At 41.8% G+C, this 20,718-nt stretch overlaps 2 protein-coding genes across 4 annotated transcripts in view; both read left to right on the forward strand.

Moving 5' to 3' along the window:
* Nucleotides 1–9,150, forward strand: part of pgghg (protein-glucosylgalactosylhydroxylysine glucosidase) — a 220,310-nt gene extending 211,160 nt beyond the window's left edge. The window contains exon 17 of one of the 2 annotated variants that reach the window (XR_013933700.1): nucleotides 9,113–9,150. The gene's annotated coding sequence lies outside the window, so the exon portion shown is untranslated. Of the gene's footprint in view, nucleotides 1–9,096 lie in introns of both variants that reach the window. The other variant, XR_013933701.1, reaches the window with a different exon arrangement.
* The window catches only part of LOC308091364 (tumor protein p53-inducible protein 11-like), a 186,300-nt gene that overhangs the window by 54,507 nt on the left and 111,075 nt on the right, over nucleotides 1–20,718 (forward strand). The window contains exons 3-7 of one of the 2 annotated variants that reach the window (XR_013933707.1): nucleotides 6,654–6,712; nucleotides 8,053–8,101; nucleotides 9,657–9,753; nucleotides 16,597–16,698; nucleotides 18,562–19,062. Coding sequence is in view for 1 of the 2 variants with exons in the window: in XM_080436927.1 (XP_080293053.1) it covers nucleotides 6,654–6,712; nucleotides 8,053–8,101; nucleotides 9,657–9,753; nucleotides 16,597–16,698; nucleotides 18,562–18,698 (444 nt within the window). In the remaining variant the exon portion in view is untranslated. Of the gene's footprint in view, nucleotides 1–6,653; nucleotides 6,713–8,052; nucleotides 8,102–9,656; nucleotides 9,754–16,596; nucleotides 16,699–18,561; nucleotides 19,473–20,718 lie in introns of those variants that run through there. The other variant, XM_080436927.1, reaches the window with a different exon arrangement.

A 20,718-nucleotide genomic window follows, 5' to 3' on the forward strand; every position in this document is an offset into this window, starting at 1 on the left:
TGTTATCGTTCCAGGCTGTAGCCAGGGTCATCGCGCAACATGAATGGATGTTTTTTTTTACATGGATTTGCTCCTCGTGGAGTCTAGAGCTTTAAACAGCAAAGCGCAGTCAATGGGGAGAATGCTGGCACCCAATGTAAGTTGTTATGAAAAAATGCTGGCACCTGATGTGTTAAAGACCAGACCCATGGCAAGTTGCTGTACTCTGTCTTCTAGCTTGAGTCCTGGGTTTGAAGTTGGGGCTGGGACCCCCCCCCCTGATAAAGTAAACCTACAAGCTCACAACGTCAGGCGTTGCGAGCTTGTAGATCTGCCATTGTTGGTGCGTGTGGCCGGCGTGCAACCAGTTTGGCATGCAGCCAGTGTTCTTGGCCAGTGTACGGATTAAGTACAATAAACTGCTAATTGTCGGGGACACGAATGTCCATGTTTGTTGTGTCTCTAAACCAATGTCTAAAGACTTCTTGGGTGTACTCGATGCTTTTGACCTTGTTCGGCGCGTCACTGAGCCTACACATGAACTTGGGCACACGCTAGATCTGGTCATTTCTCATGCTTTGCCTATTTCTAATGTCCAGGTCTGTGCTCCAGTTGGCTCGGATCATTTCCCTGTCACATTCGACTTTGTACTCCCCTGTGACACGTTTAACGCTTGCGTTCCCGCACGCCAGCGCCGTGTGTTGAAACCCGCCACTGCTGTACTCTTTTCTTCTGCTTTTACTAGTGCAGCGCAGGCTGTAAATGGTTTAGATATCGTCTTAGACACTGATCAACTTACAAGCTCTTTTCTATCCACCTGTGCTGGCATTCTCGACACTGTTGCGCCGTTTAAAGCCATGCGCCCCCAGACCCAGGTCTGAGCCTTGGCTAAACGAGACCACTCACGCCGCCAGGAGAGAGTGTCGGAAAGCTGAGCGCAGGTGGAGGAAAGACCGGCTCCATGTGTCACATGAAATTCTAAAAGAGTGTTGGAAAAACTATCAGAGCACTGTCAAAGCTGAAAAAACAAGGCATTTCTCTGATATTATTTCCAAAAATGTGGATAAACCACGTGTTCTCTTTAAAACTATTGACCAGCTGTTAAATCCTCCCCAACCTACTTGTCTGGAGGCATCTCCTGAGGTCTGTGAGGATTTTCTCTGCTTTTTTGTAGATAAGGTCACAACCATTAGAGCACACATCTCCCCCCCTGCCCTAGACCCCTCTCTGGCTGTCACCTGCACAACTGTATTTAATCATTTCAACCCTGTGTCATTCTCTAAACTCAGTGAACTGGTCATGCAACTCAAAACCTCATCCTGCCCCACTGATGCTATCCCCACTCACCTCTTTAAGGAGGTCTGGCAGTCCATTGGGCCTAGTGTCCACAACATCATAAATAGCAGTCTGGCCTCAGGTGTTGTACCAATATACTTTAAAACAGCAGTTGTGACACCATTAATCAAAAAACCCAGTCTCGATACCTCTGTCTTGGCAAACTACAGACCAATTTCAAAGCTTCCTTTCATTTCTAAAATCCTTGAGAAAACTGTTTTATTTCAATTACAGTCTTTCTTGCAAGAACACAATATTTTTGATGTCTTTCAATCTGGTTTTAAAGCATTTCACAGTTCCGAGTCAGCGTTGCTGAGGGTATTCAATGATGTGCTATTGGGTAACTCTGTTATTTTGCTACTCCTTGACTTGACTTCTGCCTTTGACACCCTGGATCACAAGACTCTAATCTCCCGTTTGGAGCAGTGTGTTGGTGTCACAGACACTGCCCTAGACTGGTTTAGGTCTTATCTATCTGAGAGATGTTTCTCAGTCAAATTTGGAGATTTTGTGTCATCCTCCACGCCCCTGTCTTCCGGAGTCCCCCAGGGCTCGATCCTTGGGCCTATACTGTTCTCCCTTTATCTTCTCCCCCTGGGACTAATTTTTAAGAAGCATGGCATCTCATACCATCTCTATGCAGATGATTCTCAAATCTACATGCCCTTAAAGAAGGAAAGTAATAGCTCCCTGACACCACTTCTAGATTGTCTCAATGATGTTAAAACCTGGATGGCTTTTAACTTTCTAAGTGTCAATGAAAAAAAGACAGAGGTCATAGTGTTTGGGCCTAGTGGTCCTGGTATTATACCCACCAATCTGGGCCCCCTACAGTCATATGTGAAACCTGTTGTCTCCAACCTTGGAGTCAAATTCAAAAAAAACCTTGGAGTCAGCTCCAGCTTCTATCATCTGAGACTGCTTGCCCGAATTAAATCAGTTCTGTCCTTCAATGATTTTGAGCGCGTCATTCACGCCTTTATTTCCACACGTCTGGACTACTGTAACGCGCTATATGTCGGGCTAAATCAAGCCTCCTTGGCACGCCTGCAGCTAGTCCAAAATTCTGCGGCACGCCTCCTGACAGGAACCAGTAGGCGTGAGCACATTACGTCCGTGCTGGCCTCACTCCACTGGCTACCTGTTCGCTTCAGAATTGATTTTAAAATGTTATTGTTTGTTTTTAAATCCCTGAATGGCTTGGCACCTCAGTACCTCTCTGACCTCATAAAGGTCTATACCCCCCCAAGGTCACTGCGGTCTGCTGGCCAGCTAAGTCTCGAGGTCACAGTAAGGACCAAATTAAAGACCAGAGGCGACCGAGCCTTCGCTGCCATAGCCCCCACCCTATGGAATGCGCTCCCCCCCCATGTTAAAAGGGCCCCCACCATTGAGACTTTTAAATCTCAGCTTAAGACACACCTTTACACCTTGGCATTTTAACCCCGCTTGAGAGTTTTCTGTGGTCTATGTCTTTTTTGTTTTCTGTGTGTTTGCTGGTGTTTTCTGTGTTTTTAGCATATTTTAGCTTGTATTTTGCATGATTTTCTGTACAGCACTTTGTAAACCCTTAACCCTAGTTGTGAAATGTGCTATACAAATAAAGTGGATTGGATTGGATTGGAGTGTTGCCAGATTCTGTGAGAGAAACAAGCGACCAGGTCTAGGAAAACCAGCCCAAAAGAAGCGACTATGGACATGAGCACTTTAACATATACTACTAGAAAATAGCAGATCTACAAGCTCACAACTTGTAGATCGGCTATTTTCAAATAAAATCTTGCGGGGAAATTATGATAAGCATTATAATAAGCAGATCTGGCAACCCGGCATGCAGCTTGAGATAAACATGACTCACGGATACTGAGGTCAAAAGACAAGGCACTTCAGCGGTGGTGTAGACCAGTGGTTCTCAGGGGGTCCTTGGGAGTTACCAGGGGGTCCCCAGCAAAATGTGTTAATAAAGCGTCACAATAATTTTAACCCCTTCATCCATATTTTATACTTTGGCTATTCAAAAATAGCTGATCTACAAGCTCATAGCGTAACATCTCAACAATGTTTGGAACATTTTTAATATATATATTTTTTTTTTAACACAAATCTTCTATTCTGGGGGTCCCTGGCACAAAACCTTTTCAGATGGGGGTCCGCGGCCAAAGACATATAATTTTGGGGGGTCCTTGATATGAAAATTGAGAACCACTGTAGACTACATTGTTTAGGTCCAGGACACTAACACACAGTGTGTAGCAGACATAGTTTAGGTCACAACCGCATGGTTTTTATATGGTGGAAATTACGTTTATCCACCGTCTGGTGTTTAGATGATTCCAGGCGTTGGTTCTATGCCAGGCCAGCATCGACTCCTTCAACAATAATTCCTTTTTAAACTTGAATAAAGTTTTTTTTTTCTCCTTCAATCTCCTCCTACCTCCGTCCCGCCTCTCCTGTCTCCTTACCTCCTGTCCTTCTCTCCTCTCTTCTCCCCTCCACTCCTCCTTTCCTTCCCTCCCTTGTCCGTCTCTCCTTACCTCTTCTCCTCCTCTCTTTGCCAACTCTCCTTCCCTCCTTCTCATCTAATCTCCTTCTCCTCTACTTTCATTCTCCTCTCCTCTCCTCTCCTCTCTCCTGTTTCCTCTCCTCTCCCGTCCCGTCCCGTCCCGTCCCGTCTCCTTTTTCTCCTCTCCTCTCCTGTGTCCTGTGTCCTGTGTCCTGTGTCCTGTGTCCTGTGTCCTGTGTCCTGTGTCCTGTCTCCTGTCTCCTGTCTCCTGTCTCGTCTCGTCTCCTCTCCTCTCATTTCTCCACTCCTCTCCTCTCCTGTCTCCTCTCCTCTCTCCTCTCCTCTCTCCTCTCCTCTCCTCTCTCCTCGCCTGTCTCCTGTCTCCTGTCTCCTCTCCTGTCTCCTGTCTCCTCTCTCCTCTCTCCTCTCTCCTCTCTCCTCTCTCCTCTCCTGTCTCCTCTCTCCTCTCTCCTCTCCTGTCTCCTCTCCTTTCTCCACTCCTGTGCCTCCCTGGTTCCTGTTCAATGTTCTGCACAGAGCTCATGAATATTCATGAGCATCAGTGAATATTCATGTGTTGTTCCTCCTCCTCTCCTCTCCTCTCCTCTCCTCTCCTCTCCTCTCCTCTCCTGTCTCCTCTCCTGTCTCCTCTCCTGTCTCCTCTCATCTCCTGTCTCCTCTCCTGTCTCCTCTCCTCTCCTCTCCTTTCCTCTCCTGTCTCCTGTCTCCTCTCTCCTCTCTCCTGTCTCCTCTCCTCTCCTCTCCTCTCCTTTCCTCTCCTGTCTCCTCTCTCCTCTCTCCTCTCTCCTGTCTCCTGTCTCCTCTCCTGTCTCCTCTCCTCTCCTCTCCTCTCCTCTCCTCTCCTCTCCTCTCCTCTCCTGTCTCCTGTCTCCTGTCTCCTGTCTCCTCTCTCCTCTCTCCTCTCCTCTCCTGTCTCCTCTCCTTTCTCCACTCCTGTGCCTCCCTGGTTCCTGTTCAATGTTCCGCACAGAGCTCATGAATATTCATGAGCATTAGTGAATATTCATGTGTTCCTGTGAAGACTGTAAAATATGTCAGATCAAAGCCAGTTGTTACAATATCACACAAGAGATCAGAGTTTCTATTGGAGACGTGTGTGTGTGTGTGTGTGTGTGTGTGTGTGTGTGTGTGTGTGTGTGTGTGTGTGTGTGTGTGTGTGTGTGTGTGTGTGTGTGTGTGTGTGTGTGTGTGTGTGTGTGTGTGTGTGTGTGTGTGTGTGTGTGTGTGCGTGTGTGTGTCAAGAAGACTTACACATATTTGGGTCACAAGTTTAATGTGGCAGTCGAGTGGAAAGATCAGGTCGATGTAATCATTTCTGAGTACTCAAGCAGACTTGATTTAATCCGTGCATCGCCTCTACCACTTATCATTAAACTGGAGGCAGTCAGAATAATAGCATTGACCAGGGTACAACATCTTTTCTCCAATGTTCCACGAAAGTCACTACGTGATTTGACTGACACAACTGTATATCTAGTGAGACAATGGACTGGTCCTAACACACACACAACACGTGACATTATATTTCACAGTAAACGTGAATTTTGAATGGACATATATTGATACGAGGCTCTCCCATTTGTTAAATATGCTGAACAATGATGACCAGTATGTGAGAGAGCTTGCACGTTCATCTCTGTTCTTGGACCTAAAACGACGTAAGGTCCCCCTGACATGTGGCTCGGATCCTAGCTTCCTAGGCTTCAGGAGGAAACTTAGTGGAAAGCTAGACAGTCGCTCCCCCGGCTTTGGTGTGCGGTCAGACTGGCCGGACTTAAACGATCTGTGCTGTTGGGCTGATGTTACTTTGAAGTGGGTAGGTCTAACTCTGAGGCGATGGCTGTCTCGGAGGACTTTATCTATCTGACCCCAGTATCTCTGTCAGAGCATCTATGACTGTGTGTGGAACAGAACACCAACTCCCACTGACTAATGCCCGAGGTCGCCTCTTATGGGCACAACAGCAAAGGCAGCGGCAACATTGGACTGAGCTGAGACTGCAAGGGAAGTCTGCATTCTGTCTCTCACTCTGTGTTCAAAAATGTTGCTTTAGACAAGTGCATTGTTGTCTTTACTCTGAAAGCGAGGTTGCAGGTTTTACCATCTAAACTTAACCTCTCCATCTGGTTTCCAGGCAACCATGCTCCTCACTGTATACATCATGGTCATGAACAACTAGCTGAAACCATGTCCCACATCTTAAATGGGTGCCATGTATACAGGGGACTTTACCCATGATTGTTGTCTGCTGTGTTTGACAAGTATGCCAACATTATTGTATGTAACAATGTTCTGCCTTATATGCACTTTGTAACTGGCTGTTTTCCCATTGTTTCCCCATGTTTTCCCATCCCAGTGTTTATGTCCTTTGTACAAGGAATTCTTGAACTTCTGTTTATGTGGACATTAATAAATTGTGTGTGTGTGTGTGTGTGTGTGTGTGTGTGTGTGTGTGTGTGTGTGTGTGTGTGTGTGTGTGTGTGTGTGTGTGTGTGTGTGTGTGTGTGTGTGTGTGTGTGTGTGTGTGTGTGTGTGTGTGTGTGTGTGTGTGATCAGATCAGTAACATGTGGTGTGGTCTTGCAGATCAGCTCAGTAACATGCGGTGTGGTCTTGCAGATCAGCTCAGTAACATGCGGTGTGGTCTTGCAGATCAGCTCAGTAACATGTCGTGTGGTCTTACAGATCAGATCAGTAACATGTGGTGTGGTCTTGCAGATCAGATCAGTAACATTTGGTGTGGTCTTGCAGATCAGATCAGTAACATGTGGTGTGGTCTTGCAGATCAGATCAGTAACATGTGGTGTGGTCTTACAGATCAGTCAGATGTTGGGGAATGAGATCAAGTTTGCAATTCGAGAACCCATCGGTCTGAGGTGAGCAAAACACTGATTGGACCACTCATCTGTCAATCCTCTCTCTCTCTCTCTCTCTCTCTCTCTCTCTCTCTCTCTCTCTCTCTCTCTCTCTCTCTCTCTCTCTCTCTCTCTCTCTCTCTCTCTCTCTCTCTCTCTCTCTCTCTCTCTTTCTCTCTCCCCCCCCCAGTGTCTTCAGTGTTAATATCTTTTTCTAATACGGGGGGCTTGTCATGGGCCACATTCAGAAACAAGTTTTGAGTAATTAAAGGTAGGGCAAGTGATATATATATGTATATATATTATTGTTGGTTAACAAGGTTAAAGTACTATATTATGATAGTAATCATTGCTACAGAGCGTTTGTTCAGTCACAGGGGTCTCTCCAGCTCTTTAGTAAACACAATATAGTACATTTTCAGTTAGTTGACAAATGTTAAAGGGATATTTCACTTTCAAAAAAACCTTTGCTGATTTTATCATCTACTCAAGCCTTTGTGATCCCCCTAGACAGTTTTTAAGTTGCTTGATTCAGTATTTAGATGTTTGATATTCATTTTATCAGACACGCCCCCTTCCTATACAAACCCATTGTAACTGCAAACTCCATTTTAAACATGTTAGATTCATCAAAAACACCCGTCCTTGGTTCTGGTGACTCACCCTGCCCTCCTAATACGTGAGGGGGCTGTGTATTTCCAAAAAATATATAAAAAATAAATGAAAAAAGTAATTGAAAAAACACGGCCCCCTCATGTATTAGGGGGGCGGTATGAGTCACCAGAACCAAGGACGGTGTTTTTGATGGATCTAACATGTTAAAAATTGAGTTTGAAGTTACAATGGGTTTGTATAGGAAGGGGGCGTGTCTGATAAAATGAATATCAAATATCTAAATATTGAATCAAGCAACTTAAAAACTGTCTGGGGGGCTCACAAAGGCTTGAGTAGATGATAAAATCACCAAAAGTTTTTTTGAAAGTGAAATATCCCTTTAAGCCAATCAGGAGAGAGTACTGAAAATACATTTTCTGTTTAATAAAGAGCTGGAGAGACATGGAGACTCCTTTTACTGAACAAACACTCTTTAGCAATGATTACTATCACAATATAGAGCTATTTAACACTTATTTTAACCAAAGTAAATCACTTACCCTACCTTTAAAGAACAACCATTCAAGTTTGTTTTTGCTAATTTTTTTTGTAATGACAGTTAAAAGTGTCACACTTTGAAGATTTCTTATCCACCCAAAATACTATGTATTTATTATAAATACTATGTATTTATATATGTTATTTAGCTAGTTTTTGTGAAGTATACATATTATGGTAAGTGTAATAACGTTGGTTTGTTTGTGTAGGTTGTGGATTCTCATCTCTGCGCTGGCGTTCACAGGCATATCTGTTATGGTGAGTGTTTTAAACTCTACTAACTAGTTAGAGCAGGGGTCTTCAACAGGGGGTCCGGGACCCCTAGGGGGTCCTCAGAGGTACTACAGTGGGGCTGCCAAATCTTTGTTTGATAGGATCCCTTTTTCTCATTTTTTTTTACATTAACCACTTGAACCCTAGAACCCCTATTCTGAGGAGAACTTTAGCCAAAAATAGCAGATCTACAAGCTCACGCGCAAGGCGTTGTGAGCATGTAGATCGGCTGTCTTCGCAAAGAGGTTTGGTGTGAAGAGAAAAAAAGCATAGACCAAGTAAAGAGTGAAAGGTATTGGTTCTTCACCTGACAAGTATTGACAGTCAGGTTAAATGTCTGAAAGTACACTTTAACATCAATCCAACACTGACGATAGTGCTGTCAAACAGGTCTATGAAGCTATCTATGAAATCTACAATAGAATCTATCTACAATATGTAATGAGGGGTCCCTGCTTCATCTCTCTCAACTAAAGTGGTCCTTGACCTGAAAAACTGAGTTAGAGTGTTAACTAACTAGTTAGAGTTAACCAAGTCTTAATTAACACGGTCCCATTAAGACCGGGAAATAATCTGTGTCATTTTTTTGATTTCTTTGGCTATTAAAAAAATTGCAGATCTACAAGCACATAGCTTTGTAGATCTGCAATTTTTATGAAAGATTATTTGAATATATATATTTTCAAAGCAAACATTTGTAACTCAAATCCTAACAGCATGTTGCTATATCAGTGGTCCTCCAACTTTTCCATGTCAAGGACCCCCAAAATGATATGAAATTCGTCCGCGAACCCCCATCTCAAAATTTGTTGTCCCAGGGACCCCCCAGAAGCAAATGTTGTAGTTAAAAATGTTCACTTAAAAAAATATTCAACGCTGTACAAATTGTCAAGATTTTTCAAAAAATAGCAGATCTACAAGCTCGTACCGCGGCGCTCGGTGCCGCGCTACGAGCTTGTAGATCTGCTATTTTTGAATAGCCAAATAACTTTTTAGTCTTTGTTGCATTCCTAAGCCAATAATTTGATGACCGGTGGACTTCTCCGGTAGGAGACTCAAAGAGTCTCCTTTGAGTCTCCTACTGGATACAGCTCATCTTTTCGCCGGTCATCAAATTGTCTCCAGACTGCGACAAAAACACAAAGAAATCCATGAATTCAATGCTTCATGGGGTGTGTAATTAATAGAAATTAAGATTTTTTTTGGGGGGTGAACTACTCCTTTAAGTACAGTACTTGAGTACATGTACTCAGTTACTTTACACTGTATGTATGTAGGTCTGGCTCTGATGCTAACTGGCTAACAGCCAGCAGGCCGTTGTTTCATTGGATGGTTTTGGGGACAGAATGTTGTGACAGTTTTACAACAACGATGTGACGGTTTTAATGACAGTTTTTGTGTGTGTGTGTGTGTGTGTGTGTGTGTGTGTGTGTGTGTGTGTGTGTGTGTGTGTGTGTGTGTGTGTGTGTGTGTGTGTGTGTGTGTGTGTGTGTGTGTGTGTGTGTGTGTGTGTGTGTGTGTGTGTGTGTGTGTGTGTCAGGCGCTGCTGTTCCCCAGCCAGCTGTACGAGTTCGTCTTTGAAGAGCAACTGACGTCAGCAAACCTCCCCATCCGCCTCTATGGAGGAGCACTACTGAGTGAGTCCTCACGACTATACCAATACCACACACACACACAGTGATGTAAATTAACTTAGTACTCAAGTACTGTACTTAAGTACAATTTTTAGGTATTTCTACTTTACTGGAGTATTTCCAGTTTTCAGTACTTTCACTTCTACTCCACTACATCTCAGATGCAAATATTGTACTTTTACTCCACTACAATTATTTGAAAACTTTAGTTACTTTGTAGATTTGGATTATTATTACAAAAGCTATTACAAAAGCTCACAATGCGTCGCGATGCGACGCATTGTGAGCTTGTAGATCTGCTATTTTCAAAATATTTGTATACATTTGAAAACTTGAAATAGGACATTCTGCCTAATGAGTACTTTTACTTTTGGTACTTTTAGTACATTTTGATACCAATACTTTTGTACTTTTACTCAAGTACATTTTGAATTCCGGACTTTTACTTGTAACAGACTACCTACAGAGTACCTACATTGCAGTATTGATAATTTTACTTAAGTAGAACATTTGAGTACTTTTTCCACCACCACCACACACGCTCTCTCACACACACACACACACACACACACACACACTGTTGACCCGCTGACAGGCGGGTCTAAAGGGGACAGTTGTCCCCCCACCCGGAGGGGGGGGGCCTCAGGCGGCAGAGACGTCGCAGAGACGTCGCAAACTTCTTAACATAAGAATTCATTTAATTTATTTTTGTGTGGCGGTGGACTGGTGGAAATGCGTGTGCTGCGTGCGTCGCGACGTGTGACTGTGTGTGTGCGCGCTGCTGCGCAGAGAGAGAGAGAGAGAGAGAGAGAGGAGAGAGAGAGAGAGAGAGAGAGAGAGAGAGAGAGAGAGAGAGAGAGAGAGAGAGAGAGAGAGAGAGAGAGAGAGAGAGAGAGAGAGAGAGAGATGAGAGAGAGAGAGAGAGAGAGAGAGAGAGAGAGAGACTATGAAAAAAGCAAAAAATTGCGCACATTTGCGCTTACAGTATTGATTGAATATTTTATTGGCAGAAAGTACAGTTAAAACACTTTGTCTAAAAGGTCCGTCCAAAAAAGTCCTTGCGTTCTTGTTTCCATTGAGGTCCTTGGTATTCAATTCATAAACATATAATATTCATAGACCGGTTGCTTATTGCTCTCACAGAATAAATGGCAACACTAGAAGTTACCACTCACGTCACGGGTGACGGGGGTCGGGGAGAAAAGTAAACAGGATTTATGATGAGACAGAAAATAGCATGTTTTCAACTAGAAATTATGAATTTAGGAGACACTGGAGGGACATCTATTGTGAGTACAGAATGTTTAATGTGCATAAATGGCCGCCGTGCCTGAGTAAAAGTGCAAAAGTATAAAATCCACTCGTATCAAAAGTAAAAGTACTCATTATGCAGAATGTCCCATTTCAAGTTTTCAAATGTATAAAAACCTTTTGAAAATAGCAGATCTACAAGCTCTGTGAGCTTGTAGATCTCTGTGAGCTGTAGATCTCAGCCCTATATACTGTAGGCTACATTTCGGCCATTTGAAAATAGCCATCTACGTTGCATCGCGATGTAAATTGTGAGTAAAAGTACTCACAAGGACTGGAGTACTTTTTCTTTTGGTACTCAAAGTACATTTTTATACCAATACTTTTGTACCTTTACTGAAATACATTTTGAATTGACTTTTACTTGTAAGGGAGTATTTCTACATTGCAGTATTCATACTTTTACTTAAGTAAAACATGTGAATACTTTTTCCACCACTCGTTATGAACAGAACTGAGTCAACTGACTATATATTGGCTTGAGGTGGCTAAAGTGGCCAACGTGAAATCGCGCAAAGACACCCGACTTAATGTCTTGAGGTAAAAAATTATAATAAATTAATTCTAAAACCGAGAAAAACCCGAAAATTTTTTATAAGAAATGAATAAATAGCCGAATTAAAACCGAAAACCAGGGGGCATGGGGGGGCCCACTTTCGAAAAACCTGTCCCCCCACCCAAGAATCCTGTCATCGGCCCTGCACACACCCCCACACACACACACACACACACACACACACACACACACACAGGTTTACTGGTATGAAGCAGTGGGTGAAATTATTTTTATATACGATGCAGGCTCCATCGTTGTGTTGTGTTCTGTGAGAAGAGAGAGAGGGAGAGGACAGAGTGTAGAGTGAGAGCAACGGGAAATAGATAGAACAAATAAACATTAACTCATATGCAGGTGTGTGTGTACATGTTCTTTTTTTAAACATTACCATCATAATATGATGCTAATGTTTAAAAAAAGAACATGTACACACACACCTGCATTTTATGCAGGTGTGTGTACATGTTCTTTTTTTAAACATTAGCATCATATACAGGTGGGGGGATTATATTATATTACATTATATTGTATTATTTGTATTCCATGTTGAGAGTATTCTTTAGGACCAGTGTTCTAATTTCAGTTGTGACACTGAATGCCATCATAGTTCACTTCACATTACCCTGTCTGTCTGTCTGTCTGTCTGTCTGTCTGTCTGTCTGTCTGTCTGTCCCTCCTTCGGTGGTTAAGACATTTCAAAGTAAAGCATTGTGGTGTATTATTATCAGTGTTGGGCAAGTTACTTTATTTTAGTTATATATTACTATTACTTATTACCTTCCTTTTAAAGTAATACATTTCGTTACATATTACTGTCTGAGCAACAGTAATATATTAATATTACATACTTTTTAGTTACTTATTTTTTTTTTGTATTACTCGATTTTTTATTATTATTATTAGCCCACACATTATTTTTAGGACACAGAGATGGCAGATGGGCAAACATTTAAATTATAAGATAGGATTATAAATTACATTAATGAATCAATTGATTTACTTAAATTAATCAATTCATAAATAGACATATACAGTACCTTCCATAATGTAGCCTATAATGATATGACAAGACACAAGCCTCTTTCTATACCTTTTTTTTTAAATTAAAGTCCACAGAACAAGGACTGCATGAGCAGCATAGAATGCAAATGAAAGTGCTTGTAGATCTGCTATTTTCAAATGGCTGAAATGTACGGCTGAAGTGGTTAATGTATGCGAGGGCAGGAAGGCCATAAAAAAAATAAAAAGTCCACGGAAAGAATTGAACTTGAAGGTTAAGGATGATTTTATTTTAATATAGTACAAGAATAACTATCTGTGAAATATAACCCATTTATTTCGCAAAATAATGTGTTGGCAAATGACCAATATTTGTGCAAAGTTATACTGGTCTCAATATATGTCACTTTCAGCCCTGGTCTTCACTGAAGTATAGGGGTCACATGAATCACATTAGATTCACAGATTAGATATTTTATGTATTTTCCCCACAAGTTATTTTCATTCAAATGAAATGTGATTGAACTTGCACTAATAATGACTTAAGTAGATTTTTCACTATTTAAAATATAATATTTCTTAATGATTAATAATTATAGCTTGTAGATTGGCTATTTTCACCATTTTAATTTGTTTTAAAATAATAATAATAAAAAAGAACATACAAGGTTTCCATCCGACAGCGACAATATATAGCCTATATGGTTCTGTATCAGTATATGAGTCAGTTTTAGCAGATTTCATTCTAATTGGCTAATATGACTGCCTATGAATTTCATGGCCTGGGTAGGTAAACCTGGCCTGGCGGAGATATGCCCTGTTGCGCACAGTAGAACAACAGGTGAAAGCAATGAACTTAAACGAGGACTGGCCTGCGCAGCAAAAACGGCTCAAACTATGTCAAACTGTCACATTCTAGCTGCTGAAATAAACTTTCCATTTAGATCATTGTTGACAAATGAACAGAACATGGATGTTGTTTGCGAAAGGATTATTTCTCTCTACTTTTGTGTGATATTGATAGCATATAACTTTGAATTTGTTTGCAGTTCATTTCTATTGCTTACTGTACCGGATATTAAGAATTTTGGGATTTCGCTGTATTTTGTCAAATATTGCTGTTGATCAAGACAAAATAAGCGTCGTTTTTTTGCGATTAGATGTGCACACTGCGCTGCCAGCCACTGACAATCAATTTAATTTAATACCTTTACAAGGCTAGACGCTGCTAGACGCTGCTAGACGCTGCGTCTAGCCTTTACAAGGCTAGACGTAACGCACAAAGTAACGTAGTAACGTAGTGTCATTTTAATAATATATTACAGCTTCTCCTTGTAGTAATGCGTTATATTACCCGTTACCGCAATTCGGTAATATATTACGTAACGGCGTTACGTTACTAACGCACGTTACCCAACACTGATTATTATATTATTATAAAGCATTGTGGTGTATTATTATATTATTATAAAGCATTATGGTGTATTATTATATTATTATAAAGCATTATGGTGTATTATTATATTATTATAAAGCATTATAGTGTATTATTCCCATGCTGCTGAGCATCTTCTGCTGACACTAATAACAGATTAAGACTTAACCCAATCAGACCTGTGGCCCATTCTACACATTATGTCTTCTAAATCATAACAGTTTTTTGAAAAAAACGTATGTTGCTATAATCAGTGTTTCTCAAACTCGTATGTATTGGGCCGCGGACCCCCATCTTGAAATATTTTGTTCCAGGGACTCCTCCAGAATCAAAGATTTGAGTTAAAAATTTTAATTTTTTTTCAAAAATAGCAGATCTACAAGCTCGTAGCGCGGCGCTCGGTGCCGCGCTACGAGCTTGTAGATCTGCTATTTTTGAACAGCCAAAAGAAATCTAAAAGTGACACGGATGCGTTCCCGCCTTTAATGGGTTAAGCAGGGACACAGAATTAATTATGTAACTGTGTGTGTCAGTGTGTGTGTGTCAGTGTGTGTGTCAGTGTGCGTGTGCGTGCGCGCTCTCGTCCGTGCGTGTGCGTGAGTGCGGCTTAAGAAAGGACACAGCATTCATTATGTAGCAGCGTGTGTCTCCTTGTGTCTAAATGTCAGCGGGATTGTGGGGAGATTGCGGCGGATTAACAAGGCCGATCGGGTGACTTCTGACAAGACGGTGTTAAAGGTGGTATTGATGGCTGCACGGTCACCATGGAAACGCTGTCTCCATCCCACGCACCGGGAGGACTGATGTTTTTTTAGTGCACGTATGTGGCTGTCGGGCGGAATCCTTGTATATACCAATACTGCTGCTTTTCAGGAAATGTAAAAGAAAAAAACCTGTATTCAGATGGATCCAATGTAGTTATTATTTCCTCACACGTGTGTGTGTGTGTGTGTGTGTGTGTGTGTGTGTGTGTGTGTGTGTGTGTGTGTGTGTGTGCGTGTGCGTGTGCAGGGCCGGACTGGGACCAAAATTCAGCCCTGGCATTTTGTTCCGGACCACCCCCCCCCCCGCTGGACCGTTTTGTCAACGGGGAAGGGGGGGGGGGGGTCATTTTGTCAACGGGGGGGGGGGGGGTCGTTTTGTCAACGGGGGGAGCGTTTCACTGTTTATGCAGCCGCACTGAGGCCCCTGCTGGAAAGCATCCCAGCCCAAACATTAACCTAATAATTTGGCCGTGCGACCCGGAAATGACCGTAATAATCCTAAAACGGGAGCGAAAATATTTTTCAATTTGTTTTTGGGGGGGGCCCAGTGGCCCACTGGCCCAGCGGCAAATGCCCGGTGGGCCGCTGGGCCAGTGTGTGTGTGTGTGTGTGTGTGTGTGTGTGTGTGTGTGTGTGTGTGTGTGTGTGTGTGTGTGTGTGTGTGTGTGTGTGTGTGTGTGTGTGTGTGTGTGTGTGTGTGTGTGTGTGTGTGTGTGTGTGTGTGTGTGTGTGTGTGTGTGTGTGTGTGTGTGTGTGTGTGTGTGTGTGCTTGCGCGCACGAGTGTGTGTGTGTGTGCACGTGAGCGCAAAGTTTATTACATGTTATGTTAACTCTTCAACCCATGAAGACCTGGAACGCATCTGTGTCACTTTTTGATTTGAGCTAAAAAGCATTATTTTACACTTTGGCTATTCAAAAATAGCAGATCTACAAGCTTAGAGCTTGTAGATCTGCTATTTACATATCGGCCAAATACATATCATTTTGGGGGTCCTTGACATGAAAAGGTCTGAGAACCACTGATATAGAAACATAAGGTGGTCAGTGTTGTCAGGGTCTGACTGTCTTTCAGCCAGGCTGGACTGGAACAGAAGATTTGACAGTGACATTGAATTGCCTATCAAATCATGTATAGTCTGCACATACTGGACCCCTAAATATAGGTGGTGAATTGAACGAATGGGCTCTCCCCAAATCTGCTTTGCTAATAGAAAGGCATGTGGCGTGCTCTCCTAAATGTAGTTTTAATCATTGGTTCTCAAAGTGGGGTCCGGGGACCCCCAGGGGTCCTTGGGGGGGTTCCAGGGGGTCCCAGCAAAATGTGTTAATATAGCATCGCAATACTTTTAACCACTTTAACCTTTTATACTTTAGCCATTCAAAAATAGCAGATCTACAAGCTCATAGCACGGCACCAATGAGCTTGTAGATCTGCTATTTTTTTTTTAATCGTGAAACTGTGTGCAAATCTTTGAATATAATATATATTTTTCAAAGCACACGCACGCACGCTAAATAATAACTACATTCGATCCATTGGAACACAGGTTATTATATTAATAATAAATAATAACTAGATTGGATCCATTGGAACACAGGTTTATATTAATAATAAATAATAACTACATTGGATCCATTGGAACACATGGTTATTTTCCTGTGAAGCAACTGTTTTGGACATATGAGGTTTCCACCTGACGGTGACAACATGCAAATAAAGGTGACTTGTCATCTACTCTCCTCATGACCCCTGACCTCTGTGACCTCTGTGACCCTTCAGGCCTGGCCCTCATCATGTGGAACGGAGTTTACACTGCAGAGAAGGTGGTGTTACAGTGGACCCTGCTGTCTGAAGCCTGTTACTGCACCGTCCAGATTATAGGTGCGTTTCATGTACTTTACCTCCTGCTGGCTGAAGGCTGTCACTGCGCCCTGCTGGCTGAAGGCTGTCACTGCGCCCTGCTGGCTGAAGGCTGTCACTGCACCCTTCAGATTAACATATAAAACCAAACTATGCACTCTTCGCTTCTCATTGTAAAACATCTTCATTAAAACAGGCTAGGTCAGGGGTCTTCAAGGTTTTCCTTAGCCATTGAAGACCCATGGGCTAGTTATTCTTTGAGCAGTAAAAAATTCCAACTTCTGTGACCAAAACTGTACACATGTAAACATGTATATACTTATAAATATCATTATTGTTCAAAGAACCTCCTACTTTCCCCCCAGTGTGATAAAGAATTGTATCTCTGGGACCCAATCTTAACTGTAAAATCCTGAGAAATGGTGAACTAGCCTGTTTTAACAAGACTGTTTTTGTTTTCTTTCATAAAGTTAGGGTAAGTGATATTTGTTGTTAAAATAAGTGTTAAATAACTATAACAAATAACTAGGGTTAGGGTTCGGTTTATATCTTCTGATAGCACTCATTGCTATAGAGTGTTTGTTCAGTAACAGTGTTAAATAGCTCTATATTGTGATAGTATGCATTGCTATAGACTATAGCAATGATTAAACAAGTGAAATTGGAAGTGATGACACAAAGACATGAGAAGACAACATTAGAACTGGAACAATATAATATTAAAGCTGATAAATGGGTACTCTCTCCTGATTGGCTGACATATTGCAATCCACCTGAAAATGTATTTTCCAGGTGGATTAAGACCTGTTACTGAACAAACACTATATAGTAATGATTACTATCACAATATAGTGCTTTAACCTTTTAACAAAAAAAACATCTTGTTTGGACAAAAAACAACTACCTTTAACATTGCGAAAAGTGTTTATTTGTATTTATTCTATTATATTTCTGCAGTGTCTTGGAATGCTTTTGTTTTTCAAAACTTCTGCTTGTTTGAAGACTCATCCACCAGCATCTCTATTCATTTACTGTGTTAACGCTTCCCTCTAGTGGTCACTGAGTACAAGTACAGCTTTGCATGATAATCATAATCATTGAGAATCATCTCAGAGGTTTGATGACACTTTATGATTACTTATAGGACCACAATAACAACAAAAACAACATTAGTAATAGAAGTAGTAGTAGTATTAATACAAATAAGTATATATTATTTTATATTTTATTGCTTTTTACACCTTTTTTCTCCCCAATTTAGTCGTTATGCCAATTGATTCCTCCCCACACACAATTGTATTTCCAATTTTCAGTACTTTTACTTCTACTCCACTACATCTCAGAGGCAAATATTGTACTTTTACTCCACTGCAATTATTTAAAAACTTTTAGTTACTAGTTACTTTGTAGATTTTGATTATTCTTACAAAACATTCACTAACCACTCCAGCCCTATATATATTTTGGCCATTTGAAAATAGCCGATCTACAAGCTCACAATGCGTCACATCGTGACGGATTGTGAGCTTTGGTACTTAAATACATTTTTATGCCAATACTTTTGTACTACTCAAGTACATTTTGAATTCCGGACTTTTACTTGTAATCGTGAGCTTTTGGTACTTAAATACATTTTTATGCCAATACTTTTGTACTACTCAAGTACATTTTGAATTCCGGACTTTTACTTGTAATCGAATATTTCTACATGCAATATTGATACTTTTACTTAAGTACAACATTGTAGTACTTTTTCCACCACTGCAAAATGGATGGCTGGATGGATGAATCTCTCTGATTCAGATGAGTGACATCTACCTCTGTTATTAATATTATTATGATTATTATTATTATTATTAATACTTGTTCATTGTGTGTTTTCAGTGACAGGTGCCGCCCTGGTGGAGGCTGGCGCGGCGCCCAGCGGTGCCGTCCTGTTGCTGCTGAGCAGAGCGCTGTTCCTAGCGGTCACCCTTGGGTACTACACCCAGCTGGGACGCAGGAACAGGAAGTTCGGCTGAGAAGCCACGCCCCCGTGGAGGAAAAAAGGGGGGGACACTTTGGGAGAGGAGGGGACACCCGTGGTGTCCGAAGCGGGGCATTTTTTGGGGGGGTTGGTGGCCTGCGGTGTCCGAAATGTATTTTTTGTGTTGGTATGGAGTCGTGAGGGCGATTTCGACGCTGTTCTGGACTCGTTCTGGACCGTGTTTTTATCTGCTGCTCAAAGGCGGCAAGGGGGGGGGGGGGGTCTCCTAATGGGAGAATGAGATAGTATACGCCCTCTAGTGGAAATGAACGGCTTTGTCATCGCTCTGCCAGACTGCTGAGGCTCTCACAGCAGCCATATTGGAAAGAAATTGGGCCTCTTCCTTACTTCCTTCACAGGTCTTACCAATGATACTAATGAAGGCTCCATTTAGTGTAGCTCAGTGGTTCTCAAACCTATTCATTTCAAGGACCCCCATAACTCTGAGAGTGTACAAATGGACCCTAACGGGTCCATTTGGTTCCAATTGTACACTCTCAGAGTTGCACACCTTCTTAAGGTGCCATTTGGAACCCTCTCAAGGAACCATGAGGGTCCCTGGACCACACTTTTGAGACCCACTGGTGTAGCAGAGTGTTTCCAGTGAGGCCAAAATGCACAATATCAACACCCTGACCTCTGTTTGACCAGAATGGAACAGAGCCTTCATTAGTATCATTGGTAACACCTGTGAGGGAAGTAAGAAAGAGGCCCAATTTCTCTCCAAAATGGCAGCTGTGCATAGAGCTTAGTGCGGGGTGTGATGTCATCGGGGCGGGGTGTGATGGCGTTGTCAACCTGAAATAAAGGTTGTACAGAGGTGTGGGGGGGGGGGCTTGAGGGGGGACAGCAGGTTTGTAGTATCGTGGTCCTCGTAGCTGTAGATATTTCCTGTGATTTGATTGGTCGATGTACAAAGTCATTAAAAATGTTTGTTTTTTTTGTTTTGTTTTTAAGTGCAGCTACAGGACGTATTTTTCTAGATAAAGTATTTTGAGTGATAATGTAAAGATATAAATATGTTTGTATCATGTACACTATGATGTTATTACTTCTGAACCCCAGTGCTCCCAGGACCAGACTTTAACCAAATGAACCCTGAAGGTTGTCATGCACGAAAAGAACGACATTGTGCGAAAATGGCAGATCTACAAGCTCTCGACTTGCTCGTAGATCTGCTATTTGTTACTAATTTGACGTACCGTACAACAAAGCATAATGGGGTTCAAATGGTTAAAACTTTCTGCTTCTGCTGAAAGCACACGTGCGCACACACACACACACACACACACACACACACACACACACACACACACACACACACACACACACACACACACACACACACACACACACACACACACACGCAGGCACGCACGCACACACACTCGTACATGCGCCCTCACTCATTCTGCCAAAAAAAATTGAACACCAACCCTGAACTGTAGACACGTTGAGCTGTAGACAGTTAAGTGTAAATGTTTATAGTTTATTATCAAACATTTCAGATTAAATAAACAACAGTAAATAAGACATTTTAACTTCATTCACATGAAATAAACTGTAAGTAAGACATTTTAAATTCTTTCGCATTAAATAAACAGTAAATAAGACATTTTAAAGGGAAAAAAATGTTTTTGTAGCATTCCTCAAGTTTCTACCAAAGTGAACGAATCCAAATAATTGTTTAAACGTTATACATGTATGTTTAGAACAATCCATTGTATAGAACTATTATGTGTAGAATAATGTATTGTTCTATTATAGATGCATTGTTCTCTGCTAATAGATCTGTATGTGCGCGCCAGACTCTTACGCATGATTATTAATGCTTCCGTTGTGAGCTTGTAGATCGGCTTTTTTTTTGTGCTCAATACCGTCGTCACGCAATGAAGTTTAAATCAGGCTTCACTGAAACGTTGACCTGAACACTGAGCTGATGATGTCATAGGATGGGATGTGATGTCACAGAGAGCTGGTTCCTCATTGGACAATGATGTAGCACAACCAGTAGA

Source organism: Gymnoscopelus braueri, assembly GCF_963280865.1.
Source record: "Gymnoscopelus braueri genome assembly, chromosome: 9".
Classification (NCBI taxonomy): domain Eukaryota; kingdom Metazoa; phylum Chordata; class Actinopteri; order Myctophiformes; family Myctophidae; genus Gymnoscopelus; species Gymnoscopelus braueri.